The 20,814-nt window shown below is 35.3% G+C and overlaps 1 protein-coding gene across 2 annotated transcripts in view; it reads left to right on the plus strand.

Annotated features, from left to right (window-relative positions):
- The window catches only part of TRAPPC12 (trafficking protein particle complex subunit 12), a 196,469-nt gene that overhangs the window by 35,975 nt on the left and 139,680 nt on the right, over nucleotides 1–20,814 (plus strand). For both annotated transcript variants that reach the window (XM_078149747.1, XM_020965826.2), the window contains exon 3: nucleotides 5,535–5,651. In XM_078149747.1, the coding sequence (XP_078005873.1) occupies nucleotides 5,535–5,651 (117 nt within the window). The remainder of the gene's footprint in view (nucleotides 1–5,534; nucleotides 5,652–20,814) is intronic.

Here is a 20,814-nt window from a genome sequence, read left to right on the forward strand (position 1 = left end):
CTTGGGAAACATCCTGGTAAATAGAAATTTTTAACAGAGAACTTTTCCCAAAATAATATCTGCCTTTCACATATAATGAATGTGCTAGATTAACAAATGTTTGCTCATGCAGTATGTAGCCCAGCAGCTAGAAAACCACCCTGCGTAAGCATTTTCTTCCTTCCTAGATAAAACAAAAGAACTTTTAAGATACCTTGAATCAAAACAAGTTTACATGCTTAAACATTTAGGCTTGGACAAAATTTTTTTTAAAATTCTCTGTGGCTCTGCTTTTGTGAAGCCTATCAAAAAAAATATTACCTTAGTTTAAAAGTATCTCATGCCTTGATTTTTCTAAATAGGACATTTTGAGTTTTCTTTCCAGATTTTCTAGCTATTGATGACTTTTTGCCTTTTTCCTAAAAACTCTGAAATCTTGAAACATATGTCATTTTTTCCTTTTAAATAAATGCTTAATGATAAGATGAGTTAGAGGAGTTTTTAGATAACTAGTTGAAAACTTCATATATTTATACTAACCCAAAAGAAGAACAAATCCATTTTCTTCTTAATATGCATAAATTACTTTTTTCTCCTCGTAAGAAAAAGAGAACTGGAGAACAGGAGGAAATAATTCACAGATTTATCTGAAAATAGGTAATTAGGAAATTAACTTATTAGGTTTCTTCATGAAAAAGACCAAATTTTTAAAACCCCAAATATTGGTGTTAAAAATCCTATCATTTTAGAGCTAGAAGAGACCTAAGAGGTAATCTAATTCAAATGTACCTCACAAGTACACTGGGAACTACCAGTGGGTTTTAGATTTTTACCTAGCAAGTGTTGAGTACTATTAAGGGGTCCCCTGAACTTGTCTTTTTGAGTTACCCTATTGTTCAGAAACAGTGGACCCAGAGCATGCAGTAGGCCCTGGATGTTTTTGTTTTTTTCTTTTTTGGTGAGGCAGTTGGGGTTAAGTGACTTGCCCAGGGTCACACAACTAGTGAGTGTCAAGTGTCTGAGGCCACATTTGAACTCAGGTCCTCCTGACTCCAAGGCCAGAGCTCTATCCACTGCGCCACCTAGCTGCCCCAGGTAGGCCCTGAATGTCAAAGACGAAGCCCCCCCAAGCTGACGTAATTTGTTGTTTGAATCTTGAACTGTACTCCCTATATGTTCTTGGTAGTCAAGACAGGTACCAATCAGTCTGCACAAGGCTGAGAAACTACTTGTGCACCTGGGACCCTTGTAGATAAGCAGACCATCTCCATAGTCTAGCAGTTCCAAGGGAAAAGAATGTAGCTTTTGCCGTTGCCTTGCTCCTCGCCTTTTAGAGGGGTTTTGTCCTTTTCCCACCTTTACTATGCCTTTCCCCCTCCCATGCTACACCCCTTTAGGTGGAGATTTGTGTTTCCTCCTCCTTTGTTGTACTGTTATACAAATACAAATCTGTATGGATTGTGAACTCGTTGGGTTCCACATGCATGTCCATCTCTTGTAATAAATCTAGTTTTCCGGCAGCTAGGTGGTGCAGTGGATAGAGCTCCAGCCCTGGAGTCAGGAGGACCTGAGTTCAAATCTGATCTCAGACCAGACATTTGACACTTACTAGCTGTGTGACCCTGGGCAAGTCACTTAAACCCAATTGCCTCACCAATAAAATAAAATAAATCTAATTTTCACATAAGTTTCATGAAGTTGTGATTGCCTCTTGACACAAGTCTCTAAGCTAGTTACCATTGAACTGCCCCATTGGGATGGAAAGTATGGATGATGGGAGCATTTATTCTTCTTCTCTATTCAGAAACTATGATCCTCTTGTTTTCTACTATTGGGGACTTTATAGGATTCCTCATAATATCCCCTGGGAATCTCAAGGTTTAGGGAAAATAAAAAATTGCTCCTTTTCCCCAGAATTTGGGGATGCATCATGATGCAGTCTTGTTTGATAGATTGACATAACATTAGAGCTAGAAGAAACCTTAGAAGTCATCAATTCCAAGCCTTTCAATTCATTTCAACCAACATTTATCATATCAGTTTCTCACAATATTTTCAGTTTCTCCCTTTCTCTTTCTCAAACATGTTAGGAAGCTGATCCAGAGAGTTAAGTGAGTTGTCTAAAAGGTCACCCATCATGGTAGCAGCATGTTTATGAGTGAAAAGGATAGGCCTTTGGAATCAATCAGGAAGCCCTGCTTTCGAGTCATACTTGCTACATGCCCACAACAGCTCTCAGGCTGTAAATTACTCATCTCCATCAATAGAAGACATTCCCACAGTGGGAGATCAACACAATAATGAAATTATAGGTCCAGGCTCCTTCCCCTCTCAAAAAGAAAAAAAAGAACTAGAATCCAGACTCATAATCCAGTATCCATTTAGGTTCCTTCCTGCCTTTCTTCATCAGTTCATTCACGTATAGGTATAAGTAACTGATAGAGCTTAAAGTGTTAACTTGGGTTGAGGGGGAATTATTTTAATAAAAAATTAAACCTCAAGCCAAAGTAATAAAATAAAAATGTTATAATTGCAGACTTCAGGAAGTAGGTGAAAGGTATTTGAGGGGCAGAGAGGGCTTTCTCAGAAATAAATTCATACCAGTTAGTCATTTAGCTAGCATTTATTAAGTGCATGGTATGTTCCAGACACTATGCTAAACACAGAGGATACAAGGAAAGGCCAAAAAAAAAATCCCTGCTCTCAAGGAGCTCACAGTCTAATGGGAAAAACAACATTTAAACAGCTATGTTATGTGTGTGTGCATATATACACACACACACAAACACATATAAATACATACACACATAGAGGATAAATTGATGAAAGTCTCAGAGGGAAGGTGCTAGGATTAAGGAGGTCTGGACAAGGCTTCTTGCAGAAGATAGAACTTGAGCTGAAACTTGAAGGAAACCAAGAAGTGTAGGTGAGAAAGGAGAGTATTGGGCCGGTGAAAATGTTTTGGAGTTGGAGGTGGAGTGTCAGGATCTATTTATATCGAATGGAAAGGACTTTGGACTGGGAATTAGGAGATGGACATTCTAGTGCTGCATAAACTAAGTAAATTGGAGAAAATTAATTACTTCCCTACTCTGAGCCTCAATTTACTCATCTCTAAAATAGTGAGGTTGTATCTTAGAATCTCTAAGGTCTCTTTGAGCTCTAAAAATGCTATTCACAACTGCTCCCACCGGACTGTTTTGAAGAATCCTCTTCTTTTACAGGTGAAGTAACTCAAGCCCATAGAGATTAAGTGAATTTCCCAAGATCACACAAATAATAAATAATAGACCAAAATCCTAATCCAGATCTTTTGGCTTCAAATCTAGTGTTTTTTCCTACTTCATAAAAAAATTAGACTGTATGTAATAATTTATAACTCTATAGACATGAGGTGATGGGGTTATTAATATCATAGTATATATAAGATGCCCATAAACTTGCAGATAGCTTGTATTCTCAAAATTTATTTGTAAATCATTTGGTTGGGATTCAGCCTTTTCCCCCATGGAGACATAAATAATGGTTAGTTTCTGTAGAGGGGGCATCACAATCTTCCCAATCCTTCAGGCTGTCAACCCAGAAGCCATCCTTGACTCTTTACTATCTTTGCTTCTAGTAACCTGTCTGTTGCCAAAACCTGTTGATTTCAACTTCGCAGCACCTCAAATATGCTCCGTTCTCTCCTCTAACATTGCTACCACTCTAGTGCAGGCCTCCAGCACCTCAAGCATGGATTATTGCAGTAGCCTACTGGTGGGTCAGCCTACCTTAAGTTCTTTACAATTCAGTCCATTTTCCATTCAGCCAATATGTGATTTTACCAAAGTACGGGTCCAGTCATATCACCCCTTCTGCTCATTTAACTCCAGTGGCTCCATATTACCTCCAAGATCAAATACAAAATGCCTTGTTTGGTATTCAAAGCCCTCCATAACATAGCCCCTCCTACGTTTCCAGTCTTCTTACAGTACCTTACTCTCTGACGCATACTTTTCAACCCAGTGACACTGGCCTCCTGGCTGTTCCACTGCACACTCCGTTACTCAGATCCGTGCATTTTCTCTAGCTGTTCCCCATGCCTGGAATGCTCTTTCTCCTCTGTTTTGCCTATTGACTTCTCCAGTCCTTTAAATACTTACAAAATTCCATCTTTACTGGAAGCCTCACCAACCTTTCTTTTTTTCTTTTCTTTTTTTTAAATTCTAGTGCCTTCCCTCTGTTAATTATTTCCCATTTATCCTTTATATAGCTTGCTTTGTTTACATGTCTCCCACATTAGATTATAAACCCTAAGGGCAAGGACTATCTTTTGCCTCTTTGTATTCTCAGTACTTAGCACAGTGCCTGGCACTTAGTGGGTACTTAGTGTTTGTTGATGAATTGATTAATGTTTTCTATATACAAAGCACTGTGCTAGATTGTGGAGGAGGTAAAAAGATAATTATGATGTGGTAATAACAGAAAGTAGCACTTCAGGTTTACAAACTGCTTTATATGTATTATCTCATTTTATCCTCACAATAACTCTGGAAAGTATTATTATCTCTTATTATCTGCACTTTACAGATAAGGACACTAAGGCAGAAGTGAAGTCACTTGCCCAGAGTTACACAGCTGATAATCATCTGAGGCTGAATTTGAACTCAGGTCTTCCTGATTCCAGGTCAAACATTCCATCTGCTACACCACCTATTAACCCTCCCTATGTGGAGGGAGGATCTGACAGATACAAAAACATGCAATACTATGTAGCCAATATGCAGTAATTATAGTACACAGTGTTTATATAAGAGTATAAGAAAAATGTGCTATTCAAAACCAAAGAAAAGGAAGGTAATTTCCAACTGGAAAGAGCCAAGCTTGGGAAGGCTTAATGGTAGGGAAATGGCTTATCTGAGCAGGACCTTGAAGGTAGGTTACCATTTCAAATGTAAGAGACAGCAGCAGGACAGGAATGGAATTTCATGCCATGCTATTTCAAATGTCTGAAATATCTAGTAATATTTTATTCATGGGAATATCCCATTGAAGAATTAATGAGTTCAGAACAATTGAATTTTCAATTAACTTAGAGAATATTTTTAGTTTCCACTTTTGTTTCTAAAACATATTTATTCACTTGCTCTTCTAGCTACTGTATAGTGAATATGTTTGCGTCATTCTTTAGATCTTTAAGTGCCTTGGGGACATAACCATCAATGATTGTTCCACTAAACAGAGATGGCAATAAGGTGTAGGAAATTAAGCTGAATGGGTACTGAGCCTTTGGCTTACTGAGGAAGCTATTTTTTTGTAAAGAATTCCTGGGACCTTGTGTTTTTGTAACATCCCTTTTCCCCCCAAGTATTGTATAGCCCTCTTACCACCCCTTAAAGAAAATTGAGTTTAGTAAGAGTTCTGATTAATTTCATTTTTTATCTTCTACCACCCCCAAATCAAATCCTTTCCATGAGTAGAAGGAAGCCACATTTTTTATTTATTGAGGGTTGCAATTAGTTGAGTTGGATTGGCGTTTTCCTATATTACATACTTTTTTCTTATGGACTTTTAAGGGAGATGCAGTTAAAGATTTGATGCTTCGTTTCCTGGGTGAACAAGCTGCAGCAAAGAGACAAGTTTTGAATGCTAACTCAGTAGAACAATCTTTTGTTGGATTGAAACAGCTAATCGTAAGTAACACTGTGTTTGATATACTGCACATCATTATTTTGTGATATTTTGCTCCGCAATATTTTTGAAGCTATTTGAGTTATTCAAAACCATTCACGTAATGGAATTAGGTAGACATTTATATTAGTTACTGGTTTTGCTTGAATATGCATTGTTGCATAGAATAAAGTGACAAAGGTATGTATGGATTGTATATTCCCAGTTATTTATATATTGTCTCCCCATATTAGATTGTAAGTTTTGGGGGCAAAGACAATTTTTACTTTTCTTTTTATATCTAGTACTTAACAAAGAACTTAGCATATAGCATTTAATACATGTTTTTGATTGAAATTATCTTGAATGCAGTAAAATATTTGGTATTGATGTTTAATTGAACATCAATACTGTTTGTGATGATTAGTTTCTGTTGGTATTGTAATGTATGAAAAAGAGGATAAAATCTTGTGAGAAAGAAAATAGTTTACGGATAGGGGTTTTCTTGATTTACTAGATCGTTGAATAGAAAACATAGATGTTTGATCATAGAAGATAAAGAGGCTAGGAACTGGACCTATGATTTCATTAGTATTTCCTACTAGATAAGGAAACTCCCACTACCAATGCAGGTAACCAACTTTTCAACAATTTATAGTCGTTTTTTTAAAATTATTATTAATTTGTTTTGATTTATCAACAATCACTTCCATATGCTTTTGAGTTTAAAATTTTTCTCCCCCTCCCTCCCCACCACCCTCCACAAGACAGTGCACAATCTATATATTGTGCTAGGCTATACATATACATTCCTATTAAACATATTTTCACATTAGTGATGTTGTAAGTAAGGATTAGAACCAGTAGGAGGAACCACCAGAAACAGGAAACAAAATTCAACAGAAGAAAAAAAATAGCAAATAGTATGTTTTGATCTGCATTCAAACTCCATAGTTCTTTCTTTGGATGTGGATAGCATTTTCTATCATGAGGCCTTTGGAGATGTCTTAGGTCCTTGTGTTGCTGGGAAGGGTTAAGTTTATTAATATTAGTCCTCACACAACATGGCTGTTATTGTGTACAGCGTTCTCCTGATTCTGCTCACTTCACTCAGCATCGGACCATACAAGTCTTTCCAGATTTTTCTGAAGTCTGCCTGCTCATCATTTCTTATAGCACAATAGTATTCCATTACATTCATATACCACAACTTGTTCAGCCATTTCCCATTTGATGAGAATTCCCTCAATTTCCAATTCTTTGCCACCACAAAAAGAGCTGCTGTAAATATTTTTGTACATGTGGGTCCTTTTCCCATTTGTATGATCTCTTTGGGATATAGCCGTAGAAGTGCTATTGCTGAGTCAAAGGCTGTGCATGTTTTTATAGCCCTTTGGGGCATAGTTCCAAATTGCTCTCCAGAATGGTTGGATCATTTCACAACTCCACCAACAATGCATTAGTGTTCCAGTTTTCCCACATCTTCTCCAACATTTATCATTTTCTTGTTTTGTCATGTTAGCCAATCTCATAGATGGTACCTCAGAGTTGTTTTGATTTGCATTTCTCTAATTAATAGTGATTTAGAGCATTTTTTTATATGACTATAGATGGCAATTTATAGTCTTAAAGATTTGTGTAGAACACAAAGAAATTAAGTTACTTTCCCAGGGTTACAGAGCCAGTATATTTCAGAGGTGGGACTTGGAACCCAAGTTTTCCCAGCAGTGAGGCTGGTTCTTTGCTACACCACACTGCCTCTTTGTGTTCATGGTACATTCCTGAATATTCTAGGTTTTTTAAGTTGTTGGGAAAAACTCAGAAATAATAAAATTACTATATTTTTCTTTCCTTAATTTAAAACCATGCACTTGTACTAAATTCCTTCTTGTATGCCTGTGGATATGTAGGATACAATCAGTTTCTCATAAGAAAGGTTCTATATATTTTTATTAGTACCAACTTCACGTTGACAAATCCCTTTAAGTAGAATATGTGAGAGTAGCTTATATTCTTGAAAAAATTAAGCATTCTGTATGTCTCTATAATAGGAATTGGAGAGCCTAAAGCTCTCAAAATATATTCTTTATTTTGTCTACTTTTTTAGCCCACACTATTAGGCCAATCTGAGTCAAACTGGTAGTGAGTGTAATTTGTTCATGTTCTTTAATATCTATCCCAGTGTCTTGTGTGTAATAAACAAATTGAGTTTAGACAAAGAACCCAATGGTGGTTTGTTGTTGAGGAGAGGGGTTTTTTTATCTTGCTTTCTTTGGGGGTGGAGTGGGCGGTGGTTAACTCTATTCCTAGCTCCTCTTTCCCTCTCCATTCACAGCCCTCAAATTGAGGAAAAAATGAAAAATAAACCTTTGTAACAAATATGTATACTCATATTCCCATATCAGCTGTGTCTAAGAATGTATATCTCATTCTATAATTTGAGTCTTCCACTTCTCTGTCAGCATGCTTCATTATCAGACCTTTGGGATCATGGGTTGATCATTGCATTGATCAGAGTTAGGTCTTTCAAAGTTGTTTGTCTTTATAGTATTGTTATTTTATAAATAGTTCTTCTCATTCTGCTCACTTCATTTTGGATCAGTACATACAAATCTTCCCAGGTTTCTCTCAAACCGTCCTTTTTGTCATTTCTTATGACACAATAATATTCCATAATTTAATTCATCATTCCCTAAATGATTCCCTTAGCTTCCAGTTGTTTGCCATAACAAAGAGAGCTTCTATAAAATTTGTTGTTGTTTAGTCATTTTCAGTTGTGCCTGACTCTTTGTGACCGCTTTTGGAGGTTTTCTTGGCAAAAGTACTGGAGTATTTTGCATTTCCATCTCTAGCTCACTGACAGATAAGGAACTGAGGCAAACAGAATTAAGTGACTTGCCTAGAGTCAAACTGCTATTAAGTGTGTGATAACAGATTTGAACTCAGATTCTTCTGATTTCAGGGCCAGCACACTATCCATTGCACCACCTAGTGACTCCTTCCATAAATACTTTTACTTAGTCATCCTTTTCCTCCCTGTTTGATGTTTAAGGAGAATTTGATTCCATATGATCTGATAAATTACAGGCCATCACAATCTTACCCCAGCCTATCATTCCAGCCTTATTGTACATAACTCCCCCTCTTACATACTGCGCTCTACAGAGCCAAACTGATCTTCTCTCTGTTCTGCTTTTACATTGACTGAATCCCTGCCTGGAATGCACTCTCTCCTCACCTCTGACTTATACAGGCAGGATTCCATGAAGCCTTTACATGACCCCCTCAACCGCTAGTGTCTTCTCTCTCAAGCTACCCTAAATTTAACTACTTGTTTTATTTGTATTCATTCTCACTGTACTAATCCCATATGTATATATATGCCCTTGTTGTCTCTCCAGTTAGAATGTAAGCTCCTTAAGTGTAGGAATTGCTTTATTTATTGTATTTGTATCCCTAGTACCTAACAGAGTGCCTGACACATAGTAGCTGTATGTTGACTGATTTAATGAAAGATTTAACTTAATATCAAGGCTTATTTTTTTTATTCAATTATGTGTTTGATTTAAATAGAATTTTGGTCACAGGAGCAACTCAGAAATAAAATGATTCAAGAGCTCATGAGGTTAAACATAGTTTATTCAGTGTTGTAATAATGGGTTTTTTTTCCCCACAATGTTAATTTAGTCTGGTTTTGTTATTAATAATGACACTGGGGGAATCAATTTTTACCTTGCACAAATAATTCACAATAAAGTCCCTAGTAATATGGTACAAGGTTTCTCATCCTCCTCCCCTTTTCAATTAGAGTTTGAGTACTAAGGACACTGGTACTGATTGAGTACTTTCAACACTTGAACCTTTAACCTGACTTCAGGAAGCTGGCAAAAGATGCTTTATCCTAATCAATAAGCATATGGACTTCCTGATTTATCAGAAATTAATGACATTTATGTAGCAAAAGCCCTTGGATACCCTTTCTACTGTCTCCCCTTGCAAGAATTTTTTATTGGGGAAAGAAAGCTAATTCTTGAATTTTAAGGGTAATAGTCTACTAGTAAAAGAAAATAAAATTATTTCAGTCATTCTCCTAAATAAAAACATCCTCATATTTAGATATAGTTTTGTGACCTCTGAGCTACCTTTGGAAGAATACTTGGAGACTTTCAAGGTTTTAAAATGTAGTCAGTGGCCTGTCTGCTTAAGTGAGTTGGCTTCCCAGACCACCTGTGTAATACAGTTTTCACTGGTGACTGAGTGCAACTCAAAATATTGTTCTTGATTTACAGAACCCTTTTGAAGCAATATAATTAGGTACAACTCTTCTCAGAAATTTTCAGCCAAGGATAACGCCTCCACATATGACTAAAATTCAGAAAACCTTCCGCATTTGATTTTGTATCTGTTTTTCCCTTTCATGTTCTAAATTTAGTGAATTTTACCTCTTCTCTCCAGTAGCAGCAGCAGCAACAAAACTTCCATTTTCCATTCTATTTTAGAAGTAACTCCTCCCATCCTTCATCATAAAACCCATTTCAACACCAATCCCTATAGTTTCTTTCTCTCTTAGTACTTTTTGGCTCTCTAGATACTTTTGAGAACAATTTTGAGAAGCACTGATAGAAGCAGCGTGAACACTAAGTTCATGGTATGTTGGGTTTAGTACCCATTCTAAGACTACGTATGTGTTATCCTTTTGTGAATATAGATGACTTGAAATGTATCTCACTTGTGGTCAGTAAGGAGTTGCTTTTCCTATTGTGATAGCGCCTTTTCATCAGGCGCTTCTACTTTTCTGAGTCCCAAATGGGAGATTCAACCCACTGACCATGGCCACAATAGCTCGTCTTCTCCATTCTCTTTAGCCAACAGGTAATAGTAGCCTGATTATGAAATCTTAAGTTGTTTGAGCTTAGTGACTCAGTTACATTATTACAAATGTAAATGATAATAATTTACTTTACACTACCGCATAAGGATTTGAAGTAGTTTTTATAAAAAAAATTAACTGGATTATCTTTGTTTGCTAGATCAGATGGTATACTCTTAATAATAGTGCCTAGATTTGAAGTTTGGAAACATACACACACACACACACACACACACACACACACACACATACACGCACATGCATTTTCATGTCCTAGTCGTCTGAAATAAAAATTATTTGCCATCAATACCTAGGAGATAATTACTTGAATAGGAAATAAAGGTAGGTAGGAATCCTTTTAAAATTCTCTTCACTTTTTTTTTTTTACTCTGATCCAAGTGTTTTTTTGTTGTTGGTTTTTTTTTGCTTTTGGTCCCATTTGGCCTTCAGTTAGATTGCTTTTTCTTTCAATCTTTATGGCAAATAAGTTTTAGAATTTTTTTGTTACTGTTGTTAGATTTTCCCCATAATTTTATCTATTTATGTGTGCGTGTCTGTGTATCTATCTTTAAATTCCCTAGACAAGTACAAATATGAAACATTTAAATGCATGGAAAAAATCCTTGCCTTTAGGCCACTCTAAAAATGAAAAATGTGAGTGCAACAATTATATACAAAATTAGCATTAAAGCAAACAAAGGATTCAACTGAAAAGAGAATCCCACTTATGAAATTGAGCAGAATAAGGTTAAATTCAACCATGAGAGAAGAGAATCCCAGAGATACCTTATATGAATAAGAGCTTTCCTTAGATCTCATAGGATTGCTAGTGATATTACTGCAGTTGAGAGAAGCCCTAGATTTGAGTCATGTAGACTTCTGAGAAAAATCTTTTGTTCATTTGGGTCTTCCTCTAGGCTTTTCCCCACAAGCCTTTCCCTTGAGCTGAATTAAGAAATGGAGAAGCCCTTAGAGAATTATGCCTTAACAGCAGTAGACTCACTAATGAACCCAGACTTGTAGTCTCATTTTTTTATTCCTTATTTCCCTAAGTATATGACTTTCACTCTTAGTAGGAGGAACAACTATTTGCTTCATTTTTCTCATTCTCTCCTTCTTCCCTTTCATTTGTTTTTCTATTCTGCTCTGCTCCTTCCTCCCACAAAAAATCATTCTCATCAACAATATGCATATATATGAATGAAAAGCATTCATTAAGCACTATATGCGCTATTTAGAGGAAAGACAGTAGAAGTAGTTTCATGTTCCACTTTTTCTTTTCTAATTGGGGTTTTGAAATACATATTGTCATCCTAGGAAAAGTCAGACCAACCTGGTGATCAGTAAATAAAGGGAAGCATTTATTCGAGGTCAAGGAATTGTGGTTTGGGACAACATACTGCCCTGTTCACACAGAGATGCCTGCAGACACACACACATGTGTCCACATATATGTGTATTCGTATATGTACATATATATATTACACATATGCACATATGAGGCAAATATTTCTGTCATTGTTATAATTTACACATTAATACTTTTCAAATGACATTTAGGACAATGTCTTTACAACTGACATCAATTTTGCACTTAAAACAACTACGACTGAGAATGAATAAAAAAGCATTTATTAAGTTCCTACTATATGCCTAGCATTATGTTAAGTATTGAGATGAAGCAAGACAATTCTTACCTTCAGGGAGCTTAGATTCTTTTTGGGAGGGAGATTTAATAGTATTTTATTCCCCAATTACATATCAAGGCAACTTTTAGCATTCGTGTTTTACAAGATTTTGAGTTCCAAATTTTTCTCCCTCCCCTCTTCCTAAAATAGTAGGCAATTTGATATAGGCTATACTCTGCTTTTTCTTTATCTGCCTTAAAGTAGTTCATTAATTCATCTAAAATATATATTTCACTGTCACTGTGCGAAGTGTTTGGAAGCATAAGATAAGTAATAATAGAATCTCTGTCTTCAAAGTGGTTAGAAACTACTAGTGACCTCAGGGCAAGTTATTATTTCTTTTTTGGGCCTCAGTTTCTTTTTTTAATTGACAAAGTTATTTTAATAATAATAAACATAAAGAAACATAGATGTAACATATAAGTATACTTCCCAAAAATAATTAAACAAAACAACACAAAAAAGTTTAACTGATAGCCATATTCTTTTAAAATTTACTTTTTTTGTTAAAGGAATAGAGGTTAGTGTGCTTTAACAATGTAGTACCAATGTCCATTGTATTTATCTTATTTTTATTGCCATTTAATGTTATCTTCATAGTCATAGTTTTTGTGCATTTTCCTTTGTCCCTTCTTTATTCTGCGTCTCTTCATAAAAGTCTTCCTGTATTAGTATGAATTCTTCATAGTCATTATTCATCATGGCAGACCTCAGTTTCCTCTTCTGGAGGACAAAGGGGCAGGATTGAGTGATCTGTCATTATATTTAATAAATGTGTATATGAATAACTGTACCACAAATCAGAATTTTTCTGTACCATAACATGGGTAAAAATAAGGACTTATGGTATGACAATTATGAGACATTTTCAGTTTGTCATCACATAACCTGTGAGAGTAGATAGTACATGTATTAATTCCATTTTTAAAACTAAGGCTCATAAAGGTGGTGAAGTGACTTGCAGAATCATACAATCATAGGACACTGTATTTGAAGGGACCTTAGAGAACATATTGTTTCTTGTTCCCAACCCCCTTTGCTGTACATATAAGAAAACTGAGATACTCAGCTAATAAGTAGCATAACCAAGATGGCCTTCTTACCCCAAACCCAGGATGTTTTCCATGTTAAGGAATGAGGGGAATTTTGATAGGCAGAGATTGAAGAAAGGATAGTCCAAGTCAAATGGGCAGCATGAAAAAAAGCACAGATGTAGGAAATCATGGAACATATTTTGAATGTGGTGAATAGACCAGTTAGGGTTGCTCAAAGACAAGTAATAGGACATAAAGTTGGAAAATTAGTACATTGCCATAGTAAGGAGTTTGAATTTTAGTCATTAGGCAATGGGTAGACAGTATAGATTTCTTTAAAAAAGTTAATGTCATTATTACAGCTATGCTTTAGAAAGGCTAATTTGGCACAGTGGATTAAATAAATTCAAGTCAATACTAGAAGTGGAGAGACCAGTTTCAGGTAAAGCAGTTAAAAGCATATAGACAGAAGAGAAAAGTAGACCAAACCTATATTTAATGGGGGTGGGGAGGAAGGAGGAAGAGGAGGTAATTAAAGAGACAGACAAGAACCAAGGTTGAAGGATGAAAGCTGTGCAATTGTAGTGTCATGGAAGCCAAAGGAAGAGAAAGTTTCAAAGACAGGTTAGCAATATACTGTATGTTGGAGAGAGACCATAGAGGATAAGTACCGATAAAAGAGAACTAGATTTATAGTAAGAACTGAAGGCAGACTGCACGTATTAAGTCTGACTGTGTGGTAAAAAATTGAAAGCAGTGATTATAAAATATAACTTGAGAAGTTTGTTAGTGAAAGGAATGACAAGAATGGAAGGTTGTAGGCATCAGCTGGGTTGAGAGATTTTTTTTAAAGGATATGGGGAAATGAGCACGTTGTTGATCAATAAATTCTTACTAAACTAAATTGTATGAAGAAGGAGGAAAAACCTGTGAACAGGGATAAATAAATGTACAAGAAAGATGGGATAATTGATGGACTAAGATCCTGAAGGACATTGAAAGAGAAGAGCAAAGCTATAGGTAGAAGATTTAGTTTCAGAAAGGAAAAAAGAAACATTGCTAATAACATTCCTAAAAACTAGAGGGGAAGGATGTATGCCTTGTCAAGATTTTCTATTACAACAATTCAATTTGACATGGTCTCCAAGAATATACTACATCTAAGGCATTAGAGGATCAGAGCTAGAAGGGACCTTAAAGGTCATCTAGTCCAACCTCCTCATTTTACATATGAGGCAACTGAAGCCCAAAGAGGCCATGACTTGTCTATAGTCATACAGAGCCAAGTTTTGAACATAGGTCCTCTAACTCCAAAGCTAGTACCTTTTTACTGATGCCTTTTGAGGTGACTACCTCTGATCATAACTAAAAAGCATTCTTGTGTAATTAAACTGTATGTATTCAGTATTGTTTTCTGTATCTGCTGGAATGATTTTTGCTATTGCATTTACTCACTGATTAGTACTTCTGTTTAAGATTTTTAAAAGTAAAATCATATAGTTGTTTTTATAGCATTTTATACAGCACTTTAAGATTTACAGAGTATTTTGGGTGCTGTCTCATTTGCTTCTGATACAATCCTGTAAAGTAGATGCTATTATTTTCAATATTTTACAGATGAGTTAACTGAGACCCCATAGAGGCAGTGCCCCCAAAATTCACTCCTTGAACCAGTGATGTTCTTAGAGTTGCCTGTGGTCCAGATAGGAGAATTTCCATCCTTATGCAGAAGAAGCCATATAGAGAAAACCAGCCCCTAAAGTGTAACAATTCTAGCACCCTCTCTGAATATTATTCCCAAATAAAATCAACAGAAATTGTATTGATAGTTTAATCAAAAGTTTGCACTCAAATGTTTCTCGATTCAGTCACTAGAATTACCAACAAATGTAAGTAGAGCCCCACCTTTGAATCATCATTAGACCTCACTTATCCAAGCTAAGAGAAGGGAATATTAGCATGAATGCTATAGAAAAAAAGATAATCTGTCCAGGCCTTGGATGATTGGGACAGCATTGTCCAAGCACCAAAAGCAGAATTGAAATGCCTGGAAGCAAGGAAGACTGAGGTAAATCCAACCTTTTTGTTTAACCCTTTTGACTCTTCTCACTTTTCATCACTTAACAAAAAGAAAAAATAGGGAGGCAAAGTACATGATTTCTTTTTCTCATCAATTATTTGTCAAAGTACAAGAAAGCAAATATAATAGGACTTTGATAAAAGGAACTTAGTGGATGACCAGAGCCAAATAGGGCAGGCTACAGGCAGGTGTGTCAGAAATCAAAAAGAAGTTTAATATCATAGTGAGGGGAACAGCTTGCAAGCAAAGTCCTCTTCCCAAGAAGGGGGCTTACCCACTTATGGCAGGGGTAGGGTTTTAAGGGTGAAAACACAAACAGCTGGACCACAACACAGTCATTCTTGGGTCTTGAACAGTCTCCAAGTCCACTTCTGGACCTCAGCAGACAGTCTCCAAATTGTTAAGGTTTTTGAGCCTTGTGGTTGTTCAGCGAGGCACAAAACTGGGGTAGCATGGCGGGGAATGGCAACAAAGAACCTGGTTTGGTTCGTTTGGTGGTTACAGGCACAAGGGATTGTTGGCAGTTAGAAGTGCAGGGGACTATTATTATGCCAAACTCAGGGCACAGTTTGCTTGCTGGAGTCTTAGCTCTGGAAAATGGTGTCTCCTAATAGTATCTTGACACTGAAGAAAGCCTTCTCATGGAAAATGGTGATAAGGAAAATAAGTTATTTATCAGATATCTGAGAGGGGGAAGGTAAAGTGTTCAGATCTATAATCAAGCCTCTCTCTTACTTAACAGATAATTCGTTTCAAGAATTCGTAGTGTCGTAGTGGATGGATTTAATAATTGTTCTTCTTTGCTTGCCTATGAGGATATATATGTATTTATATATTTGTATGTATGCATATCTGTGCATATGTATATATAGCTATGTGTATATATATATATTTATATATTTGTATGTGTGCATATATGTGTGTGTATGTATTTTTTTTTTCATTTGAAGATGATATTGGGCCCTTGAAATATACTTAAGACTCAAATGAAAATTCTTTCAATGACCAGGTTGTTAGTGTGAACTTTAAGGTACATTAAAAACTCCAGGGCCTTCAGTGGAGATTAATTTATAAATTAATACTTCTTTAAATAGGTCCTTTTGGTATAGTAAATCTCTAATCCAGAATAGACCAACCTTACACTAAAAAGAATTATAGGGTGTATCTGTTCACTTAGTATGACTAGCAAATAAGGAAAGCATTGTGTATATCATGAGAGTCTTCATTGCTTAATGACTGCATATGACTTGTATATCAGAGTTATAGTATACAAGCAAAATAAAAACATGCATTATGATTTGTAACAAACACAGTTACTTATTTTAAAATATTAGTAAAAGCATTAAAATTTAACACAGGGTTTTACTTCTTTCTGTAATTTGCATTTAATACAAATAGCCAAAGAGTCATTGAATTTTTCTTATAAAATAATTCTAAAATCTTTTCCAAAGTTGAAAATCTTAGGACATGGGCAGTAAAAGTTATAAATGCATATGAATAAAGATCTTTATATGACTAAATTAAAAATAACAAAGTGATGATTAGATTATTGGAGTATTCTTGGTGGGCTTGTTTTAATTTTAAATTTACTCTGTAATTAATCACTGTAAATAATAGAATGGCTGTATGTTTTCTTCATTTTAAACTTGTGAGTAAAAATTATACATATAGCACTTAAACAGTGATTACATGTGATTTAGTCAGTCAACAAGAACATTTATTAAGAACCTAATATGTGCCAGGCACTATGCCAGATACCAGAAGTACCCTTTGCCCATGAAGCCCTTTCTTCTGATTGATCCATTGCTCCCAGAAACTTAGTTTTCTTTTTAAGTAAGATGTCAAGGCCATCCACGTCTTCATTCCTCTTCGGACTCCACTCTGGCCTCTCCAGACTTTTTCCCACTATGACACAGCAGCCTTCTCACCCTTAAAGTTCACTCTGCCTCACTCTTCTCACCCTGAACATGTATTTTGCCTCTGTTGTCCCTTTCTCTGGTTGGTTAGTTCCTTCCAGAACTTCCATTTTAAGGAAAGTACAAAGTCCAGCCATGTCTCCATTCCTCTGAGCTCTATTTCTGATCCTCGGGACTTCTTTCTTCCTCACTTTCCCTCCCCTTACCCCAAGGGTCATAGCTTATGTAGGGAGAAGGGACATTTTAATTGCTTTAATGGTATTACAGAATTAATGATTCTCTTTGAGTCTTAAAAAAAAAAAGGCAAGTATATACCCTTCATTTCTTGAGTGAATAATATTAGACACCTATTCATGTGTTTTAGACATCATATACCTGTACAGCAGTTCATTTTTACAAGTACTTTCTGCATTTTTTCATAGTAAAAAGGTAAGGTTTATTTTATTTTATTTTTTAAATGATTTTTAAAGTTTATTTTGATTTATCGCAATCACTTCCATAAGCTTTTGAGTTTTAAAATTTTCTCCCTCTCCCTCCCCTCCTCCCTCCCCAAGACAGCACACAATCTGATATAGGCTATACATATACATTCCTATTAAACATATTTTCACATTGGTGATGTTGTAAGGAAAAATTAGAAACAATAGGAGGAATCACCAGAAAGAGTAAACAAAACAAAACAGAAGAAAAAAATAGCAAATAGTATGTTTCGATCTGCATTCAAACTCCATAGTTTTTTCTTTGAACGTGGATAGCATTTTTCAGCATAAGATAAGACTAAAGTTTATTTTAAATAAAATGTTCTCTCAAGTCAAAATAACTTTTAACAGAGCTCTCCAGATCACTTATAGTAATTATTTAATGGATTTGTATTTCAAATTTTATAAGTAACTGTTATGGTGAATATTTCTAAGCATATGATACTGAAAATTAGTAAGGGGGTAACAGAATAAGAGGACATTAGTAAGAGGACAGCAGCAAAAAGGGAAACTCAAGAACAAAAAAACCCAGAAAAAATGGAAGAAGTGATAACAGAGAAAATGTATAAATATAAATTTAAGTAACAGAAAGTATATACTTTTAAAACTGAATTCCACAAGTGATAGGGATTTCAGATAGCAATTTAAGAAGGAACAGTATAAGATTTTAGAGTACCATTGCCTCTGAGTAGTTTCGTTCTAGCCTCATCTGTAGCTTCTTTCTTCTCCTTTAAATGTTTCTTGATGTAAAGGCTGAAGAATGAAAGTTCTAGGAATCTCTGGCTTTTCCACTTACTATTGCAAATAAGATCATCAAATAGTGAACACTAACCCCAGAATAAATATTATAAACCATCATTGGATTTTAAAATGGCAATCAAAAGTGTAAACATTTGTAGGGATGTAAATAGATAAAATAGTAGAACCCATTTACTCCAGAAGCTCAAAAAATTAACTCCTTTGTCTAAGTGCAGTGGCAATAGGTAGGCCTATCTAAGAAATTAATTAATCATCCTTGGGAATTTATGTGAAGACTTCTCAAAGGCTGTCGTGAAAATGGGTACCAAGTAAGAACTTAGGTTTCCTGTGATACTTCTTCAGATGAAGAAGTGGACATATTCATTTTGATAAAAGCAATGAATGCTTTCCTTTCACGTGTATTAAAAGTGCCAAATGTACAATAACACTGACATGCCTATTTTTGGATATTCTAAGCCTTAGTCAGCAGTGACTTCAGAATTTTGTCAATTATGGAGACTTAAAGAATCATGTTAGAGTGAAAAGGATTTTAAAAAACCTACGCCCTTATTTTATCAGTGTGGGAACTGTTATGTTTTTTTTTTTAACTTTGTTTTGCTTAAGCATAAATCACAAACCAAGTGTGTTGCTTTTACTATTTCCTTTAGACATAATCAGGCCCATATCATCTTATTTCCTAAAAGGTCAATAGGATAGTGATGAAATAAAGTGATCTTCCCTTACCATTGACTGTTTACAAGATCCCCTTGGAATGCTATCTCCATACTAGGCCCTTTTTAGATATTGTTTGATTGATTGATTTTCTTTTTTTTAATTTACATTCTCCCTCTAGAGGGAAATCTTCAAACCTAATATTTTGTGAACTGAGCAAGCTGTGTCCTTTTAAAATGGTTTAGTTTGGCTTGTTATTATGTCCCTACCAAGCAATAGATAGATAGATAGATAGATAGATAGATAGATAGATAGATAGATAGATAGAAAGTATGTGTGTATGTACACACACACACATTTTTTTCATGGGTTTCTTTGTTTTCAGTGTTATAGCAAAGACAATATCAGGCATATGGTATAGATGGTTTTGTTAAAATAATTGGAATCATTGTCTTCTAGTTTGTTACATTTGAGAAATAGAGGAACAAGTTTAAATTATTTTGTCCTGTTGTTAATGCCCTCTGGGAATCAGCATTTTTCCCTTTGACGTATGCAAAATGCCAGTTACCAAAGCAGATATTGGTACTCTGATCATTTTCTTAATTGGAGATTATGTTTCCTTCTCTGGGTAGACTTCACCATTTGCTTGTTGTTGATGTGAATTAGAAGGGTTCTGCTGATTTTGTTATGGTTTCTACAGCAAATCATACAGGTATTTTTAATTTGAAAGAAATCTTGTTTTCCTGCTGACCTACTAATCAATAGTCACCGGAGCTTAAAGAATTTTGCTTCTGAAAGCAATGTTTTTCTAAGTGGACCTTAAGACTCCTAAGCTTATCTCACCTACACCTTCCAACTTCAAACTGCTTACAAGAGGGAAATTTAAGTAACTCAAATAAACAGAAGGAAAAGTGTGCCATAGAAATAAAAACTTATTGAAGTACTTTTCTGAAATACTTTTAAGTGTTTGCATTCTTTACTCTTGTGTGCAGCAATGCAAAAGAAAGCACATTAACTTGTCAGCCTCTGCTACTTATCTGATGAGCATGTCTTCCAGTAGATTGCCCCAGTAAAGTGTAAAGAATTATATGTCCATATTTAACATCTTTGGTGCTAGAATTTTCAAAGGAAGGTATTTGCCCCAGGAGAGAAATTATATTATAGTGGAATGAGTCTTGCACTAGAAAAGAAGCAGGAGACTTTGATTCTGGTCTCAACCTCTAATTGGATAAGTCACCTTTAATTCCCTTGGCCTCAGTTTTCTCATCTGCAAAATGAGAGTGTTGGGAAGTGACAAGGTAAGGTTACATGGTGTATAAGTTTTCTGCCAGATCTAAAGCTTGTGACTATGATTAGCTACTCTAAAATTCAGTGACTCAAGTTGTATTTGAGAATTAGGCTAGTTTAAAGTATAAATTTAGTTTTAAATGACTACATTCTAGCTATAGTCTAATCAGTATTAATCAGATGGGAAATTGCATAGCTTAACACTGGCACATTTAGTCAACAATGGCAAGTAAATATTTTGTATTCTGGCATCTGTGAAAAAATGGTATTGTGGGACTCTGTAACATGAGAATAAAGATTTTCTGCTTACAAGTTATAGGGAAAGACAAATCACAAATTTCTTTTTAGGTTTTACATTTAACAAAAATGAATAATTAAGATGGTAGTTTCCTGCTTTGTTTTTAATAATATGATGATCCAGT

The sequence above is a fragment of the Phascolarctos cinereus genome, unplaced genomic scaffold (assembly GCF_003287225.1).
Source record: "Phascolarctos cinereus isolate Bilbo 61053 unplaced genomic scaffold, phaCin_HiC Scaffold_2;HRSCAF=192, whole genome shotgun sequence".
Lineage (NCBI taxonomy): Eukaryota > Metazoa > Chordata > Mammalia > Diprotodontia > Phascolarctidae > Phascolarctos > Phascolarctos cinereus.